The 19,433-nt window shown below is 37.2% G+C and overlaps 1 protein-coding gene across 3 annotated transcripts; it reads left to right on the plus strand.

Annotated features, from left to right (window-relative positions):
* Positions 1 to 1,199: 1,199 nt before the first annotated feature.
* mdm4 (MDM4 regulator of p53) lies at positions 1,200 to 13,970 on the plus strand. Of its 3 annotated transcripts, XM_016443644.1 has the most exons (12): positions 1,200 to 1,320; positions 1,399 to 1,514; positions 1,876 to 1,970; positions 3,367 to 3,441; positions 3,545 to 3,678; positions 4,632 to 4,681; positions 5,156 to 5,220; positions 8,119 to 8,224; positions 8,333 to 8,493; positions 8,633 to 8,821; positions 8,910 to 8,978; positions 11,824 to 13,970. In XM_016443644.1, the coding sequence occupies exons 3-12, from the start codon at positions 1,890 to 1,892 to the stop codon at positions 12,388 to 12,390; spliced, it is 1,497 nt and encodes a 498-aa protein (XP_016299130.1). In that variant the 5' UTR covers positions 1,200 to 1,320; positions 1,399 to 1,514; positions 1,876 to 1,889; the 3' UTR covers positions 12,391 to 13,970. The 3 variants fall into 3 exon arrangements, with proteins under 3 accessions (XP_016299130.1, XP_016299132.1, XP_016299131.1); XM_016443646.1 differs by having other exon boundaries at positions 1,200 to 1,514; positions 8,648 to 8,821; XM_016443645.1 differs by lacking the exon at positions 1,399 to 1,514.
* Positions 13,971 to 19,433: the final 5,463 nt, after the last annotated feature.

Below are 19,433 nucleotides of genomic sequence, written 5' to 3' on the forward strand. Positions count from 1 at the left end.
CCATATATTGCCATCTGAACAAGTAAGTAACAAGTCTGCCACGTTTGTTCTGACCAACTGAGGAAAAAAGCATTACCATATATCTCGCTACCAATGGTGATTAAATCAAATATTGATTTCGGATCATTTTTAACCAAAAAAAAAAAAAGTTATGGACTGCAGCTTTAAAATACGCTATGCATATTAAAATGTTTTTTAACAACAACAAGTGTCTATAAGTCGCATTTTATTATTTCATCCAGAAATAGACCTAATGCCAACGTGAAATGTTTACAATCATTATAATAATCAAAGTTTATTATAATGGGAAGTAGTGGCCTAATGGTTAGAGAGTCAGACTCTTAACCCAAAGGTTGCGGGTTCGAGTCTTGTACCGGCACATACTTGGCCACATGTCACGTCACTTTCACTTTTCATAAACACTGTAAACATAACTAGTGTTAGTTCCCCTCACTCCACAACAAATCCTTTCAATTAACAGTATTTAGAAAATAATTAAAAATATAAGAAGCTATAGCAATATAAATTACAAGCCAAACCAAATTAATTTAGGTTAAAACGAAACTGAAACCAACGTTGGGTCTCTCATTCCACACAAAATCAAATGTTTCCGTATTTGCATTAGTATTTATTATGTACTTCACTCCAGTTCCAATATCCACTTAAAACAAAATGTTTTACATCACGGCGGTACTGTGATCACACTTAACATTAACGGCTTAACAGATTTTACTACATATTTTTTTACTACATATTTTTTTTTACTACATAGTTTTGTTTCCATATGTTTGACTGACTGTATTTTATTATGATAATGAACAGGCTGCATTGTCAAGGTAGCAATGCTTAACTGTGTGCGCATGCGGCGCCCGCTGCTAGTGTGAATGGGGCTTAACAGTTGAAAACATTAGAAATGTATAAAAGTAATCATAATAAAAGTAATAAAATGTCAGATTGAATCACATTTTAAATAGGGTGATTTGTAATGCATAACCTATTAAATTTCAAAAGTAACCTTCCCAACACTGCTTAATACATAATACACCAGAAAACGTATAAAACATTAAAACAAGGATGCCCAGTAGGCTTGTATTTATTTCTGAGGATGGTTAATGGGAATTGTAGTAAAGGTCATTATAGCGCCGCCGTTAGACACAAAACAGGAACTGCGTAATGTCTGGCAACCCCGATGACGACATACACCACGTCAACTTCAACTGACTGCAGCCGTTCAAACAAACCCACACGCCTCTCCCTTTCTTTACGCAAATTCTGATTCTTTAACAACTGGAAACCATGTAATCGTGCACAGATAACACGGTGAGTGTGAATGCACTACCAGCACGATCACGCCAGGTCTAGTTTAAACATTAACTGCTCTTTTGCTTCTAAGTGTAGAACGCTGATAGCTCGCGCACGTTAGCCTAGCATCCTTGGTTCAACCTCGGAGAATTTAAATTAATCCAGCCAACTATCACAATTTACCTTATCCAAATGCAAGAACTAGGATAATGGTAAGTAAAGTCATTTTCGTCTCCAACGTGTCCTGTGCGCGTGAAATGGTATACAAATGATTGTTTTTGTGTAACGTTAGTTAGCTGACGGCTACATTATGACGCCCTCAGGAAAATACATTAGCTTTATTTGTCTTTTTTTTTTTTTTACCATAGTTAACACTCGAGTGCACTGTATATATATTATTAACATGCATTTTATTTCTATTGAGCTGTCAATCTCGATCTGAACGACATCTATGATGTCCAGAAATGCTGTCTAGTTAGACAGCTCACTAGGTTTTGAAAGACAGCCCTTTGTGGGTATAAATAAAACAGACGTGGCGTTGGCGTTGTTCTGAATATAAATGTTTCCTCACAGTTCTCAAATCAATCATGACCTCATTGTCATCATCATCATCTCAGTTAACGGGGTCAAGCTCTTCATGCAGGACTCTTCCAGGGGAAGGGACTCAGGTGAGCAATATATGCATTTTTACTATATATTGATTCATTTCATGTAGTTAATTTACCCCTGTAAAGCCTGACGTATGAAACGATAAAAATAAAAATATTTTTTGTTGTTGTTTTAAGAAGTGGAACTGTTTGTTGAACATAAAAAATATATTTCTAAAACGTTGATGCACGTGTTTTGTGTCTTATTTGATACATCAGGCCTAGGTAGTAAGATAGGAGCTCTTACTCATTAAAAAAACACCGTTTTATTCAGAGGCGATTTAAAATATGCGATTTGGGTGGATTCAGTTAGTAAGATGAAATTCTGATAGCTTGTGATGTAAACCAATGAGACTTTAATGCATATAAAATGCATTTAATTATCCGTTGTCTCAATGTCTTTCTAATAATATGACTTAAGATGCTATTTAAATTATCTTAATTGTGGGGGCAAGCATATAATGCAATATAATGTTTATTGAGTGATGAACAAATAAACATTCCTCACAAGCCTGTTATATCATATTTGGTATTTACATTTTAACATGATTTTTTAAATAAATAAATATGTATGGATAATTCAGTATACCAGTCAGTAAAAGTTGCTTCAATCCGTACATGTTTATCAACCCTCTACATTGCGAGTAAATCACTCGCATATGCGACTAAATCTTCACTCTGGCGACTAAACGATGTATAATATTAGCCAATTGCTAATAAATTCTCAGATTTTACTCGCCAGTGTGTGAGTTGGAGGCTAAGTATAAGTTTAGCCTAGATATATTTACACTCGCCGAACACTCTGACTGAGCGTTTCAGAGTTTCGCTCTCCGTCAAGCGATCTGTGCTATTTTTCAATTAATCTCGATGGATGCGCAGTGTACCTGTATTTGACGTACCGTAAACTCTAGTGTGAAGGCGCACGACTTGCTGTTGTGTGCTGGGAGCACTGTTTCTCACACACACGCAAAGAAAGAGAGAGAGAGAGAGAGAGAGCGAGAGAGTCACATTGTATGGAGCTGACGCGCTACATGTAAATGATATTCTTTGTTGTATTTTTCTGTAAAAATAACAGGCGATTCAATTGCCAAGGTGTTCGTAGAGGGCTGTTTATTTTAAAATATTACTACCAAGTTATTCTTACATTTACTTTATACAATTTCAAGATTATGAACAAGATTTCATAGCTGAAAGTGGACATTTTTACACTTACACTATAAAAGGCCTTTTACTTACTAAAAAAGTATATATCTAAAAAAAGTAATTATCAATCATAGGGCGTGTACGTGTAGTAGGTTGTGTGCAACAGAAATTGAAGCAAAGTTTTGATTATTTTATAATTTATAGGCCTTAGTTCATGTATCAGATATGATAAAGTAGGCTTCATACTGTAAAACGTGTGTTTTTGATTCTGCAGGTCCACCCCAGAGCTCCTCTGCTGCAGATCCTGAGAGTTGCAGGTGCTCGGGAGGAGGTGTTTACCCTGAAGGAGGTGAGGAGTGTTTGAGCTGACCTCTGCTTATTGACGCATGCTTTGGATAAGATTTTGAACAGCTTGATAAGGTACATTTAATAATGGCAGTGTTTTTAATTAGGTTATGCACTACCTGGGTCAGTACATCATGATGAAGGAGCTGTATGACAAACAGAGACAGCACATTGTCCACTGTCAAGATGACCCACTTGGAGAGCTATTGGAAGTGGGGAGCTTTTCTGTTAAGAACCCCAGGTGAGCTCATAACTACCAGAAAGGAGATTTAAATGGCAGAGAAAACAAAAAGATGTCTCTCATTTGTGTCTGTTTTTTCAGTTGTTGACAATATCTAGACAGCTAGTTGTTTGGATGATGACCAGTATAAAACACACACACATTTTTACTTAAATTGCAGTCAAATACAGCTGAAAATGTACATTATCAACTGATAAGTTATTAGTATGTTTCCAAATTGACACAAGGGGGCGCTAACATTCATTTTCGGTAGAAGAGAGAAAGTCATGCAAGTTTAGAACAACATGAGAGTGAGTAAATGGTGACAGAGTGGTCTTTTTGGATGAATGACCCCTTTAACAGCTAACTCTGACAGGGTGTCCGCGGGTCCTTAAAAAGTCTTAAAATGTCTTAAATTCGGATACGATGGGTCTTAAATATTTTTGGTCTCATTACCGCTAAAATATCTTCAGTCTGTGACGGACCTAATGACTTTACAATCATTGGACAGACCAAAGATGTTTTCTTCCCCGCTGAGGCTCACTCTGTTTGTCTCGAGACTTCAGAACAAATGAGCATGACACACAAACTCAGAAGAAACGCACTGAGGTAAAAATTAAAAATGTTTAGTTTATTCATAACATGATATAGTTAAATAACACCATGACAAGTGAGCTATTTTGCTCAATATTCTCACAACGCAAAAAAAACAAACATTCAAAACACCTACACAGTGCACGCATTACGTGAAGTCTAGTGCACATGCGCATTTGCAGTGCGCTCTGCCTGATCACTGCATGATTCAGTCTATTAAAATACAATCAGAATGATCACAAATTCAAGACATGGGGCAGTATTAAAAAGGTCTTAAGTCTTAAATTTAACTCGTTCAAGTCTGCAGAAACCCTGTCTGAATACCTTGAGATAATTAACATGTATCAGGTATTTACGTCTTTCTTTTCTGCCTTTCATAGCCCTGTGTATGAGATGTTGAAGAGGAATTTGTTTATGTTGAATAATTCGGGTAAGTCCATTCTAATTGTTGTTGAATTTGATCTCCCAAAGATGCATATTTTGAATGACTTGTCATGCTGTCATTTAGCCCTTTTACTCTCTTGCTTTCTTTCATTTTGATTAGCCCCACCTTTCATTTTAAGGTGTGTGTATGTATGTATGTCTGAATGTGATGTGTGCTACAGTGGGTATGTAAACACTTTTTTTTTTTTTTTGTTTTTCCACCTAACTTTTTAAATTGTATTATCAGGTTAGTGTACTGTGCAATCTTCATACAGAATCTTGACTTCACGTTAAATACTTGACTAGGTTAAATTAAAAGATTAAATAATAAAACTAATATTAATATTTATTAGAAACACCATTTTCCACCACAGATTCAGGCATTACGTTTGGGCCAAGTGTGCTTGAGGTGTGCTTGGTGAATAAAGGGCTGTTTTTTTTCTTTTGTTTGTTTTGTTACTGTGTCTTATTTGAAATACAGATGCAGCAAAGAATCTTTCAGTCGGCAAGGATTCTAATGAGTCTCCAAGTGAAGATCCTGGTCAGGTAAAACTAAAGCATGGTGCAGAGGAGAAACAGTGTCTGCTACTCCTCTTCATGGCAAACAATTGATCAGAAAATCAAATAAATCCTGATCATGATAAATCTAATTTATTGATTAATTCTGTTACTTGTGATTTCTTTGTAAATGAAAGGCTGACAAAAGTGCTTTGTGCATGGCATTTTGAGTACAAAATGTACCGTATTGACCCGAATATAAGACGATGTTTTTTTTCTTGGAAATACAGTGGGTACGGAAAGTATTCAGACCCCCTTAAATTTTTCACTCTTTGTTATATTGCAGCCATTTGCTAAAATCATTTAAGTTAATTTTTTTTCCTCATTAATGTACACACAGCACCCCATATTGACAGAAAAACACAGAATTGTTGACATTTTTGCAGATTTATTAAAAAAGAAAAACTGAAATATCACATGGTCCTAAGTATTCAGACCCTTTGCTGTGACACTCATATATTTAACTCAGGTGCTGTCCATTTCTTCTGATCATCCTTGAGATGGTTCTACACCTTCATTTGAGTCCAGCTGTGTTTGATTATACTGATTGGACTTGATTAGGAAAGCCACACACCTGTCTATATAAGACCTTACAGCTCACAGTGCATGTCAGAGCAAATGAGAATCATGAGGTCAAAGGAACTGCCTGAAGAGCTCAGAGACAGAATTGTGGCAAGGCACAGATCTGGCCAAGGTTATAGGAAAAATATGCAATATGAAAATAATTGAAGACAAAATGTGTTTTACTGAGAAAAAACAAGATTTGATTTTTAAAAAGCCTTTTTCCAAAAGGTACATCTGGAAAAAGGGGGGTCGTCTTATAATCAGGGTCGTCTTATATTCGGGCCAATACGGTATTGTACTTTTTTTATATATATATATATATGATTTAGGTCATTAAGCATACAATACTTACAACCTTTTACATTTGTCAGCTTTTTCCATTTTTTTAATGTGTGCTCTAATCAATGTTGCTTTAATGCCCATAATTGTCTTCTCAAGCTTTCACATCTTTTCTTTACATTGTAGTTGCTCAGACTTTTGCTACAATGCAATTTTTGTGTGTAGAATTGCATCATGATCAGTAGCCTGTTTGCCACGAAGGGGAGGGCGGCAGCTGTCTCCGCCAGCCGTATCTGTACAGAGTGGCACCGTCTCTGTACTTCCCCACGGCCGGCTTGGTCTGGTGGTCCTTCCGGAGAAGCCACCAGCATGGGCCTGGCTGCTGGGGGACAGAGTACCTGTCTCTGTTTGTCGCTCAGAGTTTCCTTCTCTGCGTCGTTGGTTCTTTCAGAAGGACTGCAGCTTCCTTCTCAGTTCACTGGCCCTTTTCTCCCCTTTCCCCTCTGTCATACACCCATCCACATTTAACACCATTGGCATGACGGTTTACGGTTGTGAGTTGGCGGAATTAAGTTAGGTGGAGTTGGGAAAAGCAGTCTGGGAGGAGGTGCCTGGTACTGTCATGCGTTTGTGCTAATTTGTGCTAGACTTTAAATAGAAAGGCTTTGAGTGATTTATGCTAATAATATGAACTTTAAAAGGTGTTATTTTGGATTTACTTTTTTTACTAGTAATTAGGGCTGGGCGATATATCGAATATTAGCGATAATATCGCAATCATTTTGACGACGATGTAAAATTAGAAAATATCGTGAATATAGAATATTTCAAATTCAAGCATACTTTCCCAAAAGAACATGCCGAACGCCCAAAAAAGGAGACATGTTAATGCGGACTGCTTTCATGAGTGCGGTTGCCAGATATCAATAGTTCAAATCCCCGAATCAGAGCTTCGCTGTTACAAGCATACATTTTCTGCCCAGTGTTTTGCTTATTTTAAGCAATCTGGCAACCATGCGCTGAAATTCTGAAATGATCTGAAAACACCAACAAACAAGCTGGAGTTTAGCGATCTAAATGAAAGTGTCACTCAACCAGTCTGTGTTCTGTTATGAGATCTCGACTATATTGTTTGCGATTGTGATCGCCGAATAAATGCATTTACTCAACTGCTGTTGTTTGAATAGAGAAACATAGGCTATGGCAATTTGGCATTACTATTAGGAATTCCACTGTTATAATATTTTTCATTTGTTTTACCGGTTTTCATAATATAGACAGAGAGAGTGCATAAGTCTTTGGTATTAATTTTTATATATATATATATATATATAGAGACAGTTGACAGACTTGTGTTCTTAGCTAAAAACTTGTTAAAAAAACATATCCCAGTTTAATTATTTCCCCCAGTTGCACAGTGTAAATTGTGAATTGCATGCACCAATAAAATTGACAGAATGCACTTTCTGTACTTGTTTTGCGCTACTTCAGTTACATATACATGTTAATTTAATAAAAAGCAGTAAGTTATCACTTGGTCTAGATTTTTTTTAACTGCTTAAATTTGCACTAAACATTTTGTATTTACTTTGTAACAATAACTTCTATCTAAATTGTTTTTGTTGTTTTTTAGAATGGGGGCAAAAGAAATTCATGTTTTTATTATTAAAAGCAAATGCAAACATATCGAGATATATATTGAATATTGTAAAAATTGACAATATCGAGATATAATTTTTTTTTATATATCGCCCAGCCCTACTAGTAATTACACATTGGTGAGATGTAATTTAGATAGGTGTCTACTTGATTGTTGCTACTTTATTTGCATTTACAGCTGCAGCAGTGTCTAATATCTCCATCATTTGTGACCCATTCTAAGCAACCTTTTTAGAAACGTCCTATTTTTTTCCCCCTCCCACAACTTGTGAGAACTTGGCCTTTTGTTGCCACACACACGGGCGTCTGCTGTGAAGGAACTGCTGTCCTACCGAGTGTCATGTCATTACTGTATGCTGATTCGATTTTTCCCTTACCGTGTAGGTTTCCAGTGGGTTGATTAGCTCTGGACAGGCTCTCATTGCTGGTAGTTCCAGCACTGGTGCAACGCAGAGCTGCTCGCAACGCAGGCCACGCGATCCTGATGAAGGTCAGCATGAATCACCAAACACACTTTAGACAATGTAATCAATATTATCATTATCCATCAATTTTTCCATTGTAATATGTAATTTAAGATCAGATATTGATCTTACAGACTCCTCAGACGGCTTGCCCAGGTCTGCTTGCAAACGGGCAAAATTGGATGTTACTCTGGAAGAGTCGGACCTTTCTGGGTTGCCTTGGTGGTTTCTGGGTAACCTGCGAAATAATTACACTCGCCGGAGCAACGGTTCAACGGATATTCACACCAATCAAGTAAGAGGGCACGATAACCAGAACATAATTAATATGGTTATTTTCATGAAGAAAAACAAGAATTAAAAAATAAAATAAAAGTCTTAATGGAGTTTAGTCATTGTAGTGAGACTGTCACACAACTAGACTGAGGGAACAGCTCTCTCCCGGACAGGACGAGGACACGGCCATTGTTTCTGACACCACAGATGATCTTTGGTTCCTGAATGAGGCAGAAAGCGAGCAAGTTAGTGTGGATATGAAGGAGGCAGTGCTGGAGCAGGGAAGTGACGCGGAGTCCCCACATGAAGAAGAGGAGACCGGGAAAGATAGTAAAGATGACAGGAAGGTAATGTTGTTTTTTCTTTATTGACTGTTTTGTTTTAACATTATTGAGTCATCATAACCAGCTAAATGCAATTCATTTTCACTATCAGATGCAGGAAGATCGGGATGATGACTCTCAGTGTTTAAGTGATGACACTGATACTGAGATCTCCACACAGGTATGCGTATAAGAAAAATAGTACTTTTGCTGTTCTTTATTAATGATCAACCGTTTTTAAATGATTTTTAAATGGCCAATGCCGATACTGACCTACCTACTTAAGGGAATAGTTCACCCAAAAATGAAAATTCTGTCATTAATTACTCACCCTCATGTCGTTCCAAACCTGTAAGACCTTCGTTCATCTTCGGAACACAAATTAAGATATTTTTGATGAATTCCGAGAGCTCTCTGACCCTCCCATAGAAAGCAAGGATACCACGATCAAGGTCCAGAAGCGTAGCAAGGGCATCGTTAAAAGAATCCATGTGACATCAGTGGTTCAACCGTAGTTTTACAAAGCTACGAGAATACTTTTTCTGTGCAAAGAAAGCAAAAATAACGACTTTATTCAACAATTTGTCTCCTCCGCATCACCCTGGTGCCATTTTGGAGAGTATACACTGAACGTAAACAACGTATGCTGTTCTGTGTCAGCAGCGCCACACGGATACGTTGTTTACGCTTTGATCTGAACGAAAACAACGTTTCCGCGCGGTGCTGCATACGTTCTTTACATTCGGTGGATACTCTCCAAAATGGCGCCAGGGTGACACGGAGGAGACGAATTGTTGAATAAAGTCGTTACTTTTGTTTTCTTTGCACAGAAAAAGTATTCTCGTAGCTTCGTAAAATTGGGGTTGAACCACTTATGTCACATGGATTATTTTAACAATGTCCTTGCTATGTTTCTGGACCTTGATCGTGGTAGTATCCTTCCTGTCTATGGGAGGGTCAGAGAGCTCTCGGAATTCATCAAAAATATCTTAATTTGTGTTCCGAAGATGAACGAAGGTCTTACAGGTTTGGAACGACATGAGGGTGAGTAATTAATGACAGAATTTTTAATTTTTGGGTAGTGATGTTTCGTTCGTGAACGAATCGTTCTTTTTGAACGAATCTTTTAGGTGAACGAATCGTTCTCGTTCACGTAATCCATTGACTCATATTCCTCGCTCACTGAAATTCCTCCCTCCAGAACAGCGCGGCGCTATTAGCAGCGCATGCGCAGCTCGGTGAACCGGGTAGCTCTGTGGACTGATTCATCCTGTCAAAGAATGACTAAACCTTGAGCCGATACCCTTCGAGTATGAGATGTGACGGAGCATGTGATTTGTTGAATGTAGTGAACGAATACGCCCTTCACTGACAAAGTGCCCTTCGGAGGGCAATATATCCCGTTTGGAACGTACCGAGAGATCTTCTCGTTCGTGAACGAAATGACCAAACTGGTACATCTCGTTCATGAACGAAATGAATGAGAGTGTACCGGGTCAGTCGGCCATTTAGCATGTGAGTCAATCTCGATCAGCAATCAGCAGAAAGCATATGCAAAGCGCAGTTTTAGGTACTGTGGACATACGCTTGTTTATATATTCATATTTAGCATACAGAACATAACTCTACTCCCTGATTTATGAATGTGTAATTGTCTGACCAAACAATTAAAATGTTAATTATGCAAGAAAACCTTGAGCCTTTGGTCATCTGAACAACTTATTTAGACTTTATTTATTTAATGAGTAGATTATGCCCAAGTTTTAATAAAGCCAAATCAGTTTTTGTAACAAGTGAATACAACACATAAGAATGACCGAACTGGTACATGTCGTTCGTGAACGAGTTGAATGAACTGCTTACATCTCGTTTGTGAATGAAATGACTAAACTGGTACATATCTCGTTCGTGAACGAAATGAATGAGAGTGTACCGGGTCAGTCGGCCATTTAGCATGTGAGTCAATCTCGATCAGCAATCAGCAGAAAGCATATGCAAAGCGCAGTTTTAGGTACTGTGGACATACGCTTGTTTATATATTCATATTTAGCATACAGAACATAACTCTACTCCCTGATTTATGAATGTGTAATTGTCTGACCAAACAATTAAAATGTTAATTATGCAAGAAAACCTTGAGCCTTTGGTCATCTGAACAACTTATTTAGACTTTATTTATTTAATGAGTAGATTATGCCCAAGTTTTAATAAAGCCAAATCAGTTTTTGTAACAAGTGAATACAACACATAAGACACTCTTTTTCGCCACCTGCTGGCGTATTTATGTAATATGAAGAAATGGTCACTGAACGAAGCAGTGAACAAATCTGAACTAATCATTTTGGTGAACGAACCTGAAAATGAACGAATCTCTTGAAAGAATCAAAATTTCCATCACTATTTTTGGGTGAACTTTCCCTTTAAGAAATCTTTTCTGTCCAACAAGTCTGCATTTATTTTATCAAATTAGAAACCATAATACTGTGAAATGTTATTACAAATTAAAATAACTTTTCTATTTGAATATATTTGAGAGAATTAATATATGTAATTTATTCCTGTGATGGCAAAGCTTCAGCAGCCCTTACTCCAGTCTTCAGTGTCACATGATCCTTTAGAAATAATTGTATGCTGTTTTGGTGCTCAAGAAACATTTCTTCTTATTATATTAATATTTTAATAACAGTTGTGCTGCTTAAGTTTTTTGGAAAACAGTAAAAGTGATTTTTTTTTTCAGGATTCTTTGTATAAAAATTTGAATAAGAACAGGATTACTTTCAAAACCCTTTGCAACATTATAAATGTTTTAACTGTCACTTTTTGCTTGCTGAATAAAAGTTTTAGATGTACTCATCCCAAACTTTTGAACAGTTTTGTATAATGAAATTAATATTTAAAGTGTAAGATTTAAATAACTGTTTGTGTATATTTAAGTTTATCATCTTTATATTGTTCTGTTTATGTTCTTAAATAGTTATACATACATGGAAGGCATATCTTATTCAAATGACCTCTTCTTTTGGCAGGATGCGTGGCAGTGTTCAGAGTGCCGCAAATTTAACACCCCTCTTCAAAGGTACTGTATGCGCTGTTGGGCTCTGCGGAAAGACTGGTACAAGGATTGTCCTCGTCTTGTGCACTCAATCTCCGTGCCAGACATCCCCACCTCCAGTTCACGTCCTGAGAGGGATGAAGACGAGGAGGATGATGATGGAATCGACATGCCTGACTGCCTTAGGACTGTGTCTGACCCCGTCGTCCTCCCCTCGCACCACGTCGCTAGAAACATCCCCCCATCATCCACCACCTCGTCTAAAGGAAAGGGTCCTTCCCAGCTTCACCACCACTTACAGGAGAGCTCAGAGGGAGACAGCCAGGACACGCTGGACATGGAGACAGAATGCCAACCAGAGGCCATACTGGAACCCTGCAAGCTGTGCCGAGTGCGGCCGCGAAACGGCAACATCATCCACGGCCGCACAGCTCACTTGATCACCTGTTTCCCCTGTGCCCACAGGCTACACAAATTTCATGCTCCTTGCCCAGGCTGTGGCCAGGTTATACAGAAGGTCATTAAAACCTTCATAGCATGACCGAAACATCTTAAAGGCATGCATGTATTATAAACGCACACTCGCATACTAGTTTTAAAAAAATGTTCCCTTATATCGAAGAAGTCAGGGAGACCGACAAACCATTTCTGGGCTAAAATGAAAGCACGGTATCTATGATGATGATTTATATTGTATAGTGCAAATCAAGTATATATAATGTACAGAATGTAATTTAAAGAAACTGGCCTTAACAAAACGTCATCTCTTTGCATCTGCTTAGCATCTGTAAGGTGAAAGAGAGGGTTAACTGCCTTGATTTGCTACTGAGAGTGGGAAGGTGTGAATCATGGGTCAAAAATATTAATAGACCCAGAAGAAATGCATGGCTTCAGTATTTGTGCCTGCATGAACAATTCAAATCCTAACTTTTACTACTTTAAACAGACCGGACAGTGTGCTATAGCGCTTTCAATGTACTTGACCAACTTTTTTTTTAAGAAGAATAGAATATAATGTTTCTTTGTTCCCCCTTACAGATTTCAGGCACTTAAAGACTAAAGCTCTAGGAATCACTCCTGCGTGATATTTAGTATGCCTGGTGAAGGGCTTTTCTTTTGACAGGTGCTTTAAGCAGATTATATGGGAATATTTATTTATTTATAAACTTAGTTTTGGTTAATGACATCAAATGGGATGACCAAGTCACATGTCATTCCTGTGCTATAGTGAGAGAACCAGTTGGATTTCAGGTGTGAAGTATTAAACTTTTCATGTATGGGAGCTACAATAGAAAAGAGTAGTTAGGTCAATGGCCATGGTTTTCACTTCCCAACTCTTCCTTTGGTTGCTGAAGATGCTCAGTTCTTTCCTTCCATTGTTTGTTTGTTTTTCTATACCTGAACAGATCTCATGTATGATTTGAGGACAATTGTGCTATGTCTGTTCAGGATTTTGCCTCTCATCCACATACGTGCCTGTTTTATGAAGGTTAAGGAACTGCCAGGTGAGGTGGCATTTATGGAAAGGTATTTTGAAAGCAAAGTCTACCATACTGCCATACATTTTTTTTCCCTAAAAATGGTCATCTGTATTTTTGGCAGTGTTAAGTCAAATTTACCAGAGTTGTATTGGATTTTAGGGGTATTGTCCTCTGCTTTTGTTAGTACTGTTTTGTTTCCCGTAACAAAGTGGATTCAGTCTCTGTTGTGTATAAAGCGCAGCAATTGAGGACTCTGAAAAGGAAATCTGTTGTCCTCAGCCATTAGATGGCGAAAGAGCTTTCACACACAGTAAACCAATAGGACTAGCTTTGCTTTTTTTCTAATAAATGCTGTGTTGTTTAACTTTGAGGATGTCAATTTAAATTTATCTTAACTTTTTTTGTGTGGTACAAACACTGCTTTTTCACTGCCATTATATGACTCACAGTATGGAATGGAAAACAAATTCATCCTAAACCAATGCAATTATATAATGAAGTCAATTTGGTTGTTTTGTGTGTTTGCTTGTTTTATCCAAACCTGATTTCTGCTCAGATTTAATTTGAACAGTTTTTTTGTTTTTCTAACTGTAAAATAAGTAATGTAACCAATGGGAATAAAGTTTTATATAAATATAAAGTTTATTATATGCCTCACAGTATGGAATGGAAAACAAATTCATCCTAAACCAATGCAATTATATAATGAAGTCAGTTTGGTTGTTTTGTGTGTTTGCTTGTTTTATCCAAACCTGATTTCTGCTCAGATTTAATTTGAACAGTTTTTTTGTTTTTCTAACTGTAAAATAAGTAATGTAACCAATGGGAATAAAGTTTTATATAAATATAAAGTTTTATTCGCAGCGTCATTGCAAGTATTTTCACAGTTTATTTTGACAATATATTCCAGAGCATAAATCGTCTTTTGCACCAGTTGTAACTGTCTTTGTAGCAGGTTTAGCCAAAATAAAAAGGTAAGTTTACTTTCTTATTTCTACCACAAGGTGGCAGTAACAGCCTTTCAGTTTGTAAAGAATCATTTGAAATCTCGTTTGCTTTGCAGTCTTTTGACTTTGGTCTTTGAATCTTTTGAATAACCCTTCCTTTAAATTGTTTATATTCTCAACATATAAAAGCCAGTTTGTTAATAATGCATATTGAATCCATTGTTCATGTGCTTAATGTGTCTGATCATGTGAACTCTACATGAAATTCTGCTTGTTTCTGTCTATCATGCTTGTCCAATGGAAGATGCAGTGATGTAATTGGAAATCAACAACGGAAGTGTCTCGCTCGAGTGGTCAGTCTCATGCTGAGGGATAATTGGGTTCTTCCTCTAATCGCACCTCTAATCTCTCACCATCTCAGGTCTTCGCCGTAATGGGCCTACCATCAGGTTAGATCTGTTAAACTGACAGTAGCTGGTCACTGAGGTTCACACATAAACAGCTCAATGTCCTCATAGAAGGACGAGACCATTAAATGCCCTCAGTGTTTCAAGCTTCAGTTTTACATGTTCTTTACATTTGTCATGCTTTTTGATCTCACGATGAAGAAAAAAACATTGTCATCATTTTCCTCCTCTCATTCTTTCTATGGTTTATGCATACTCTCTCCTCATTTACATGCTGTTTACACTGACAGTTATCGTTTGTGTAGGCACCAGACTGACATATTTATGATAATTTTTTTCTCTCCACTGACTCATTCTCCAACATTGTTTGCAATATGTGGCTCTAAGAAAGATGTGTTGATTGAGAAACTGGAATTGACGATGCATGAAGGAATGATTTGACCACATGTGTTCAGGTTGCCTGCTAGCATTTTCAGGTGCAGCAGGGTTTTTTCTCCTGGTGCAGCCAGTCTGAAATAGTCATCCATTGCTGTCATGTATGCAGAGACAATTTGAATTTCATTAAGTAAGATTCCCCCAATGATAAATACTTATTAGAAATCCTGAAATAGCTTGATGCATTGACTGCTAATGGCAGAGCTTAGATCTGCATGTACAATGAGTCATATACCCATCACACAGGAGGAATGACAGCTCATTGTTTTCACTTATTATACAGTAGTTATGGCCAGACTATTTAAATAATCGTGAATGATTTCAAATGAAGTGAGTCACTTTTGTAGCAGCGATGTGTTCAGTGCTGTCTAGCAGCTCATTGTTTCGTCAATATTGTGTGTTCACTGTATTCTTTCTTCCAGACCGACTTTCCTTCCTTTCCAATATAAGTCATTGACAAAATCTGTGTCTGTCCAATGATGTGGAAAAGGAATTGTAAGATGTCTGGTGATTTACAACAATGCTGCAGGTGGAAAGAATCCACCTTTCACATATGTTACTAAAACTTATGTGGGGAAGTCGTGGCCTAATGGTTAAGAGAGTCGGACTCGTAACCCAAAAGGTTGTGGGTTCAAGTCTCGTACCGGCAGGGATTGTAGGTGGGGGGAGTGAATGTACAGCACTCTCTCCCACCTTCAATACCACGACTGAGGTGCCCTTGAGCAAGGCACCGAACCCCCAACTGCTCCCCGGGCACCGCAGCATAAATGGCTGCCCACTGCTCCGGGTGTGTGTCCACGGTGTGTGTGTGCACTGCTGTGTGTGTGCACTTTGGATGGGTAAATGCAGAGCACTAATTCCTAGTACGGGTCACCATACTTGGCCACATGTCACGTCACTCACTCAACTTGGGGGCCAATATGCTCACCAAGACTGCATATATTTAATTAATTTTAATATATTGTAAAATGTCATTCAATTTTCCGCATCCATTCTTCGGTGTGACATGATCCTTCAATATATGATATAGTATTTGATCCTCAGGTTACATTTCTTATTATCAGTGCTGAAACCAGTCGTGTTGCTTAAAACACGCTAAAAAATGCTTATTTTGTTTTCTTTGGGTAAATAACAGCTGACTGATTTGGAATTACATTAGATTGCATTAATAATGACCAAATTTTATTTTTTGCATCAGCTGTCCTTTTAAAATGGATGAGTTGAAATGCAGAGCAAACTGTGGAGTGTTATTGTAGCTGTGGGGACCTCTCACACGGATGTATGTGCACACACTCTCATACCCCACCTAAAACAGCCCAGTTCTACTCCATTAACCAGTGTCACTTCTCATTTCTGGGCTCTTGCTCCCCGGTTCCATATTCCATTATCTTACTCACACGGTCTGCCTTCCTTCCCCTTATGGGGAAATCGATAGCCGCACTAAATAGATTTCACAATCAATTTTTCTACTATAATCGTTCCACAAAACTGCTTCCTGGCTTTAAAAATGGGAACACTTTTAAGGAAAGGAAAAAGAGAGCAACAGGATGTTTAAAGTGCTCAAATTCCTGCTGGTCTTGTCTTGAACGACTGAGGTTAGGGTGTATTTTTCACTGTATGTAGTCTCAACTGCTTTCACCTGATAAGAATTGTTTGAGCAACAAATCATAATATTAGAATGATTTCTGAAGTATCATGTGACACTGGAGTAATGGCTGCTAAAAATTCAGCTTTGCATCATAGGAATACATTACATTTTAAAATATAGTAAAACAGGAAACCATTATTTTTAATTTTAATAATAATACTGTTTTACTGATTTTTTATTTTTTATAAATGTAGTCTGGGTCAACATAAAACTCTTACTGACTGCAAGCAGCAGTGTGCCTACCTAACATACATTCCTGTGTTTCCTTGAGTTCATGAGAGCAACAGGTTTATCTTCAAATATCAATGCCTATTAACTGATTGTTATTCAGTCGATTACTTTAAAGGGGTCCTATTATGTTTTTTCACTTTTTCAACTTTAGTTAGTCTGTAATGTTGCTGTTTGAACATAAAAAAGATCTGCAAAGTTATAAAGCTCAAAGTCCACTTCAAAAGGAGATCTTTTATTTAACAGAAATCACTTTTCAAAAACTACAACGAATGACTCGTTTGGACTACAATGCATATTTTCCGGGATTTGTGATATCACAAATATCGACGAATGGGACGAGACCTGGTTGAGCTGCACTAGAGAAGGCAACGAGTGTTATCACTATGTCGGAGACACGCTAGCTCAGTGTTGCCAACTTAGCAATTTTGTTGCTGAATTTAGCAACTTTTCAGACTACCCTAGCAACTTTTTCTCCCAAAAGCACCCAGCAACAAATTTAGCTATTTTTACAATTTATTTGGCAACTTCTGATAAGTGACTCAAACAATAAAAAGGCACACATTTTCCAACTAAATTACACAAAAATAGGAAACCAAAGATGCCTAGCAGTACACACATTAGTTGCTATTTGCAATTGTTCAATTTAATAATAATAATAATAATAATAATAATAATAATAATTGAATAATTGTTCATTTATGATACACCTTGTTAGCTTGTACCTGTGATTGTAGATCAATTAGTACACTGTAAGAAAAATATCTAGAAAAATGGAAAAGGTACTAGTAATTTTCCAGGACATCCATTATCCATCATCCATCCATTATATTCCAATCCATTATCCGTTGTAACCCTGCAACCTGAAAACACAAGATAATACAATGCGTAATTTAAAATGCAGGTAAAAAAAATAATACAGAAAACGCCTTCATATTAACATAGAAGATTGTGCCCTATTTTTACAGACTCTTCTTAGGGTGTAGCACACTAACTACTAATACACTGCTTAAGACTATAATTGTCCAGAATGTGTAGTTTTACTAATTTACTAGTTAATAAAAAAACTTAAATCGTTTGAAAATGTGTAAGTGTTTAATAATTCAGTGTTGTATTTAAAAATATTTATATTAATATTATATTATGCATTTATATTATTTTATGAACAAATTTAAATTGACATTTATAAAAAATTTTTGCTGAGATTTGATGCAATGACATATCACAACATCATTTAGCAACTTTTAGCAACAAATTGACCTTCCTTTAGCAACTTCCACTGAAAATTAGTTGGCAAAACTATGCCAGCTTTCCCAAGGCAGACGAACTTAGAGTGGTTACAATCATCCGGGTTTAAATCGCGCTCAAATTGATTTGATTTTGACGCAATATTTACACTGAAGATCACAGGCGGCTATGGTAAGGCATGACATTTCCCGACCAGGCCTCGAGTGGTGCCAATCACATTACACACTGGCCCAGCTAACCAATCACAGCACATTTCGTATTTCAGAAGGCGGGCCTTCATTTGATAGAGGAACTGTTCGAGCCGTTCATGCCAGACTGGGGAGAGAGGTGTTGTAATAATGTAAAATGTGAAAAATTATGTGTTTTTCGAACAACCTAGTATGAGAGCCTGTCCTAGTACACCCCCAAAACAAAATCAAGACTTTGTAAAAGAGCATAATAGGACGCCTTTAAATGTTTATTAGATATTCCATCCATGACTGATTTTGAAAAGACCACAGAAGTAGACTGTGGAAAAAAAAAGTAGTAGAAAATCTGATATGACAATTTCATTCAAAAATGTAACAATTTTAAGGTGTATAACATACAAAAAGTGAAACTTGGAGGACTTCAACAAAACATTTGAAATAATATTTGAATCTTTTAAGTAATCATATCCTGATTTGTAACAATTGTTCTTAAGGGGGTCATATGATGCTGCTAAAAAGAACATTATTTTGTGTATTTGGTGTAATGAAATGTGTTTGTGGTTTAAGGTTAAAAAAAACACATTATTTTCCACATACTGTACATTATTGTTTCTCCTCTATGCCCCGCCTTTCTGAAACGCGTAGATTTTTACAAAGCTCATCGTTCTGAAAAGCGAGGTGTGCTGTGATTGGCCAGCTATCCAGTGCGTTGTGATTAGCCAAATACCTCAAGCGTGTGACGGAAATGTTACGCCCCTACCATACTGTGATGCCCTGTCCGGCCGGTGCGAGAGACAAAAACATTAAAACCCATTATAAACGAGGCATTTGTACTTATTTGTACTTATACTGTCTTTTTACGCGTTGCATTGCATAAACATAAAACCATGTCTGCATTTGTGATTGGAGAAATGACAAACAACAAGTGCTACTCTACACTGCTCAAAACTCGCGTTTGAATCATCAGTGGCAAATTCTTTATATATAAAAAACGTACTTACA

Source organism: Sinocyclocheilus anshuiensis, unplaced genomic scaffold (genome assembly GCF_001515605.1).
Source record: "Sinocyclocheilus anshuiensis isolate Anshui unplaced genomic scaffold, SAMN03320099.WGS_v1.1 scaffold51, whole genome shotgun sequence".
NCBI lineage: Eukaryota > Metazoa > Chordata > Actinopteri > Cypriniformes > Cyprinidae > Sinocyclocheilus > Sinocyclocheilus anshuiensis.

Excerpts from the sequence above, each read along its gene's own strand:
- mdm4 (XM_016443644.1), top strand. The coding sequence starts at position 1,890 with ATGACCTCATTGTCATCATCATCATCTCAGTTAACGGGGTCAAGCTCT. Across the intron at positions 1,971-3,366 it reads TTCCAGGGGAAGGGACTCAG|GTCCACCCCAGAGCTCCTCT; the intron begins GTGAGCAATATA and ends TTGATTCTGCAG. Across the intron at positions 8,225-8,332 it reads GCCACGCGATCCTGATGAAG|ACTCCTCAGACGGCTTGCCC; the intron begins GTCAGCATGAAT and ends TTGATCTTACAG.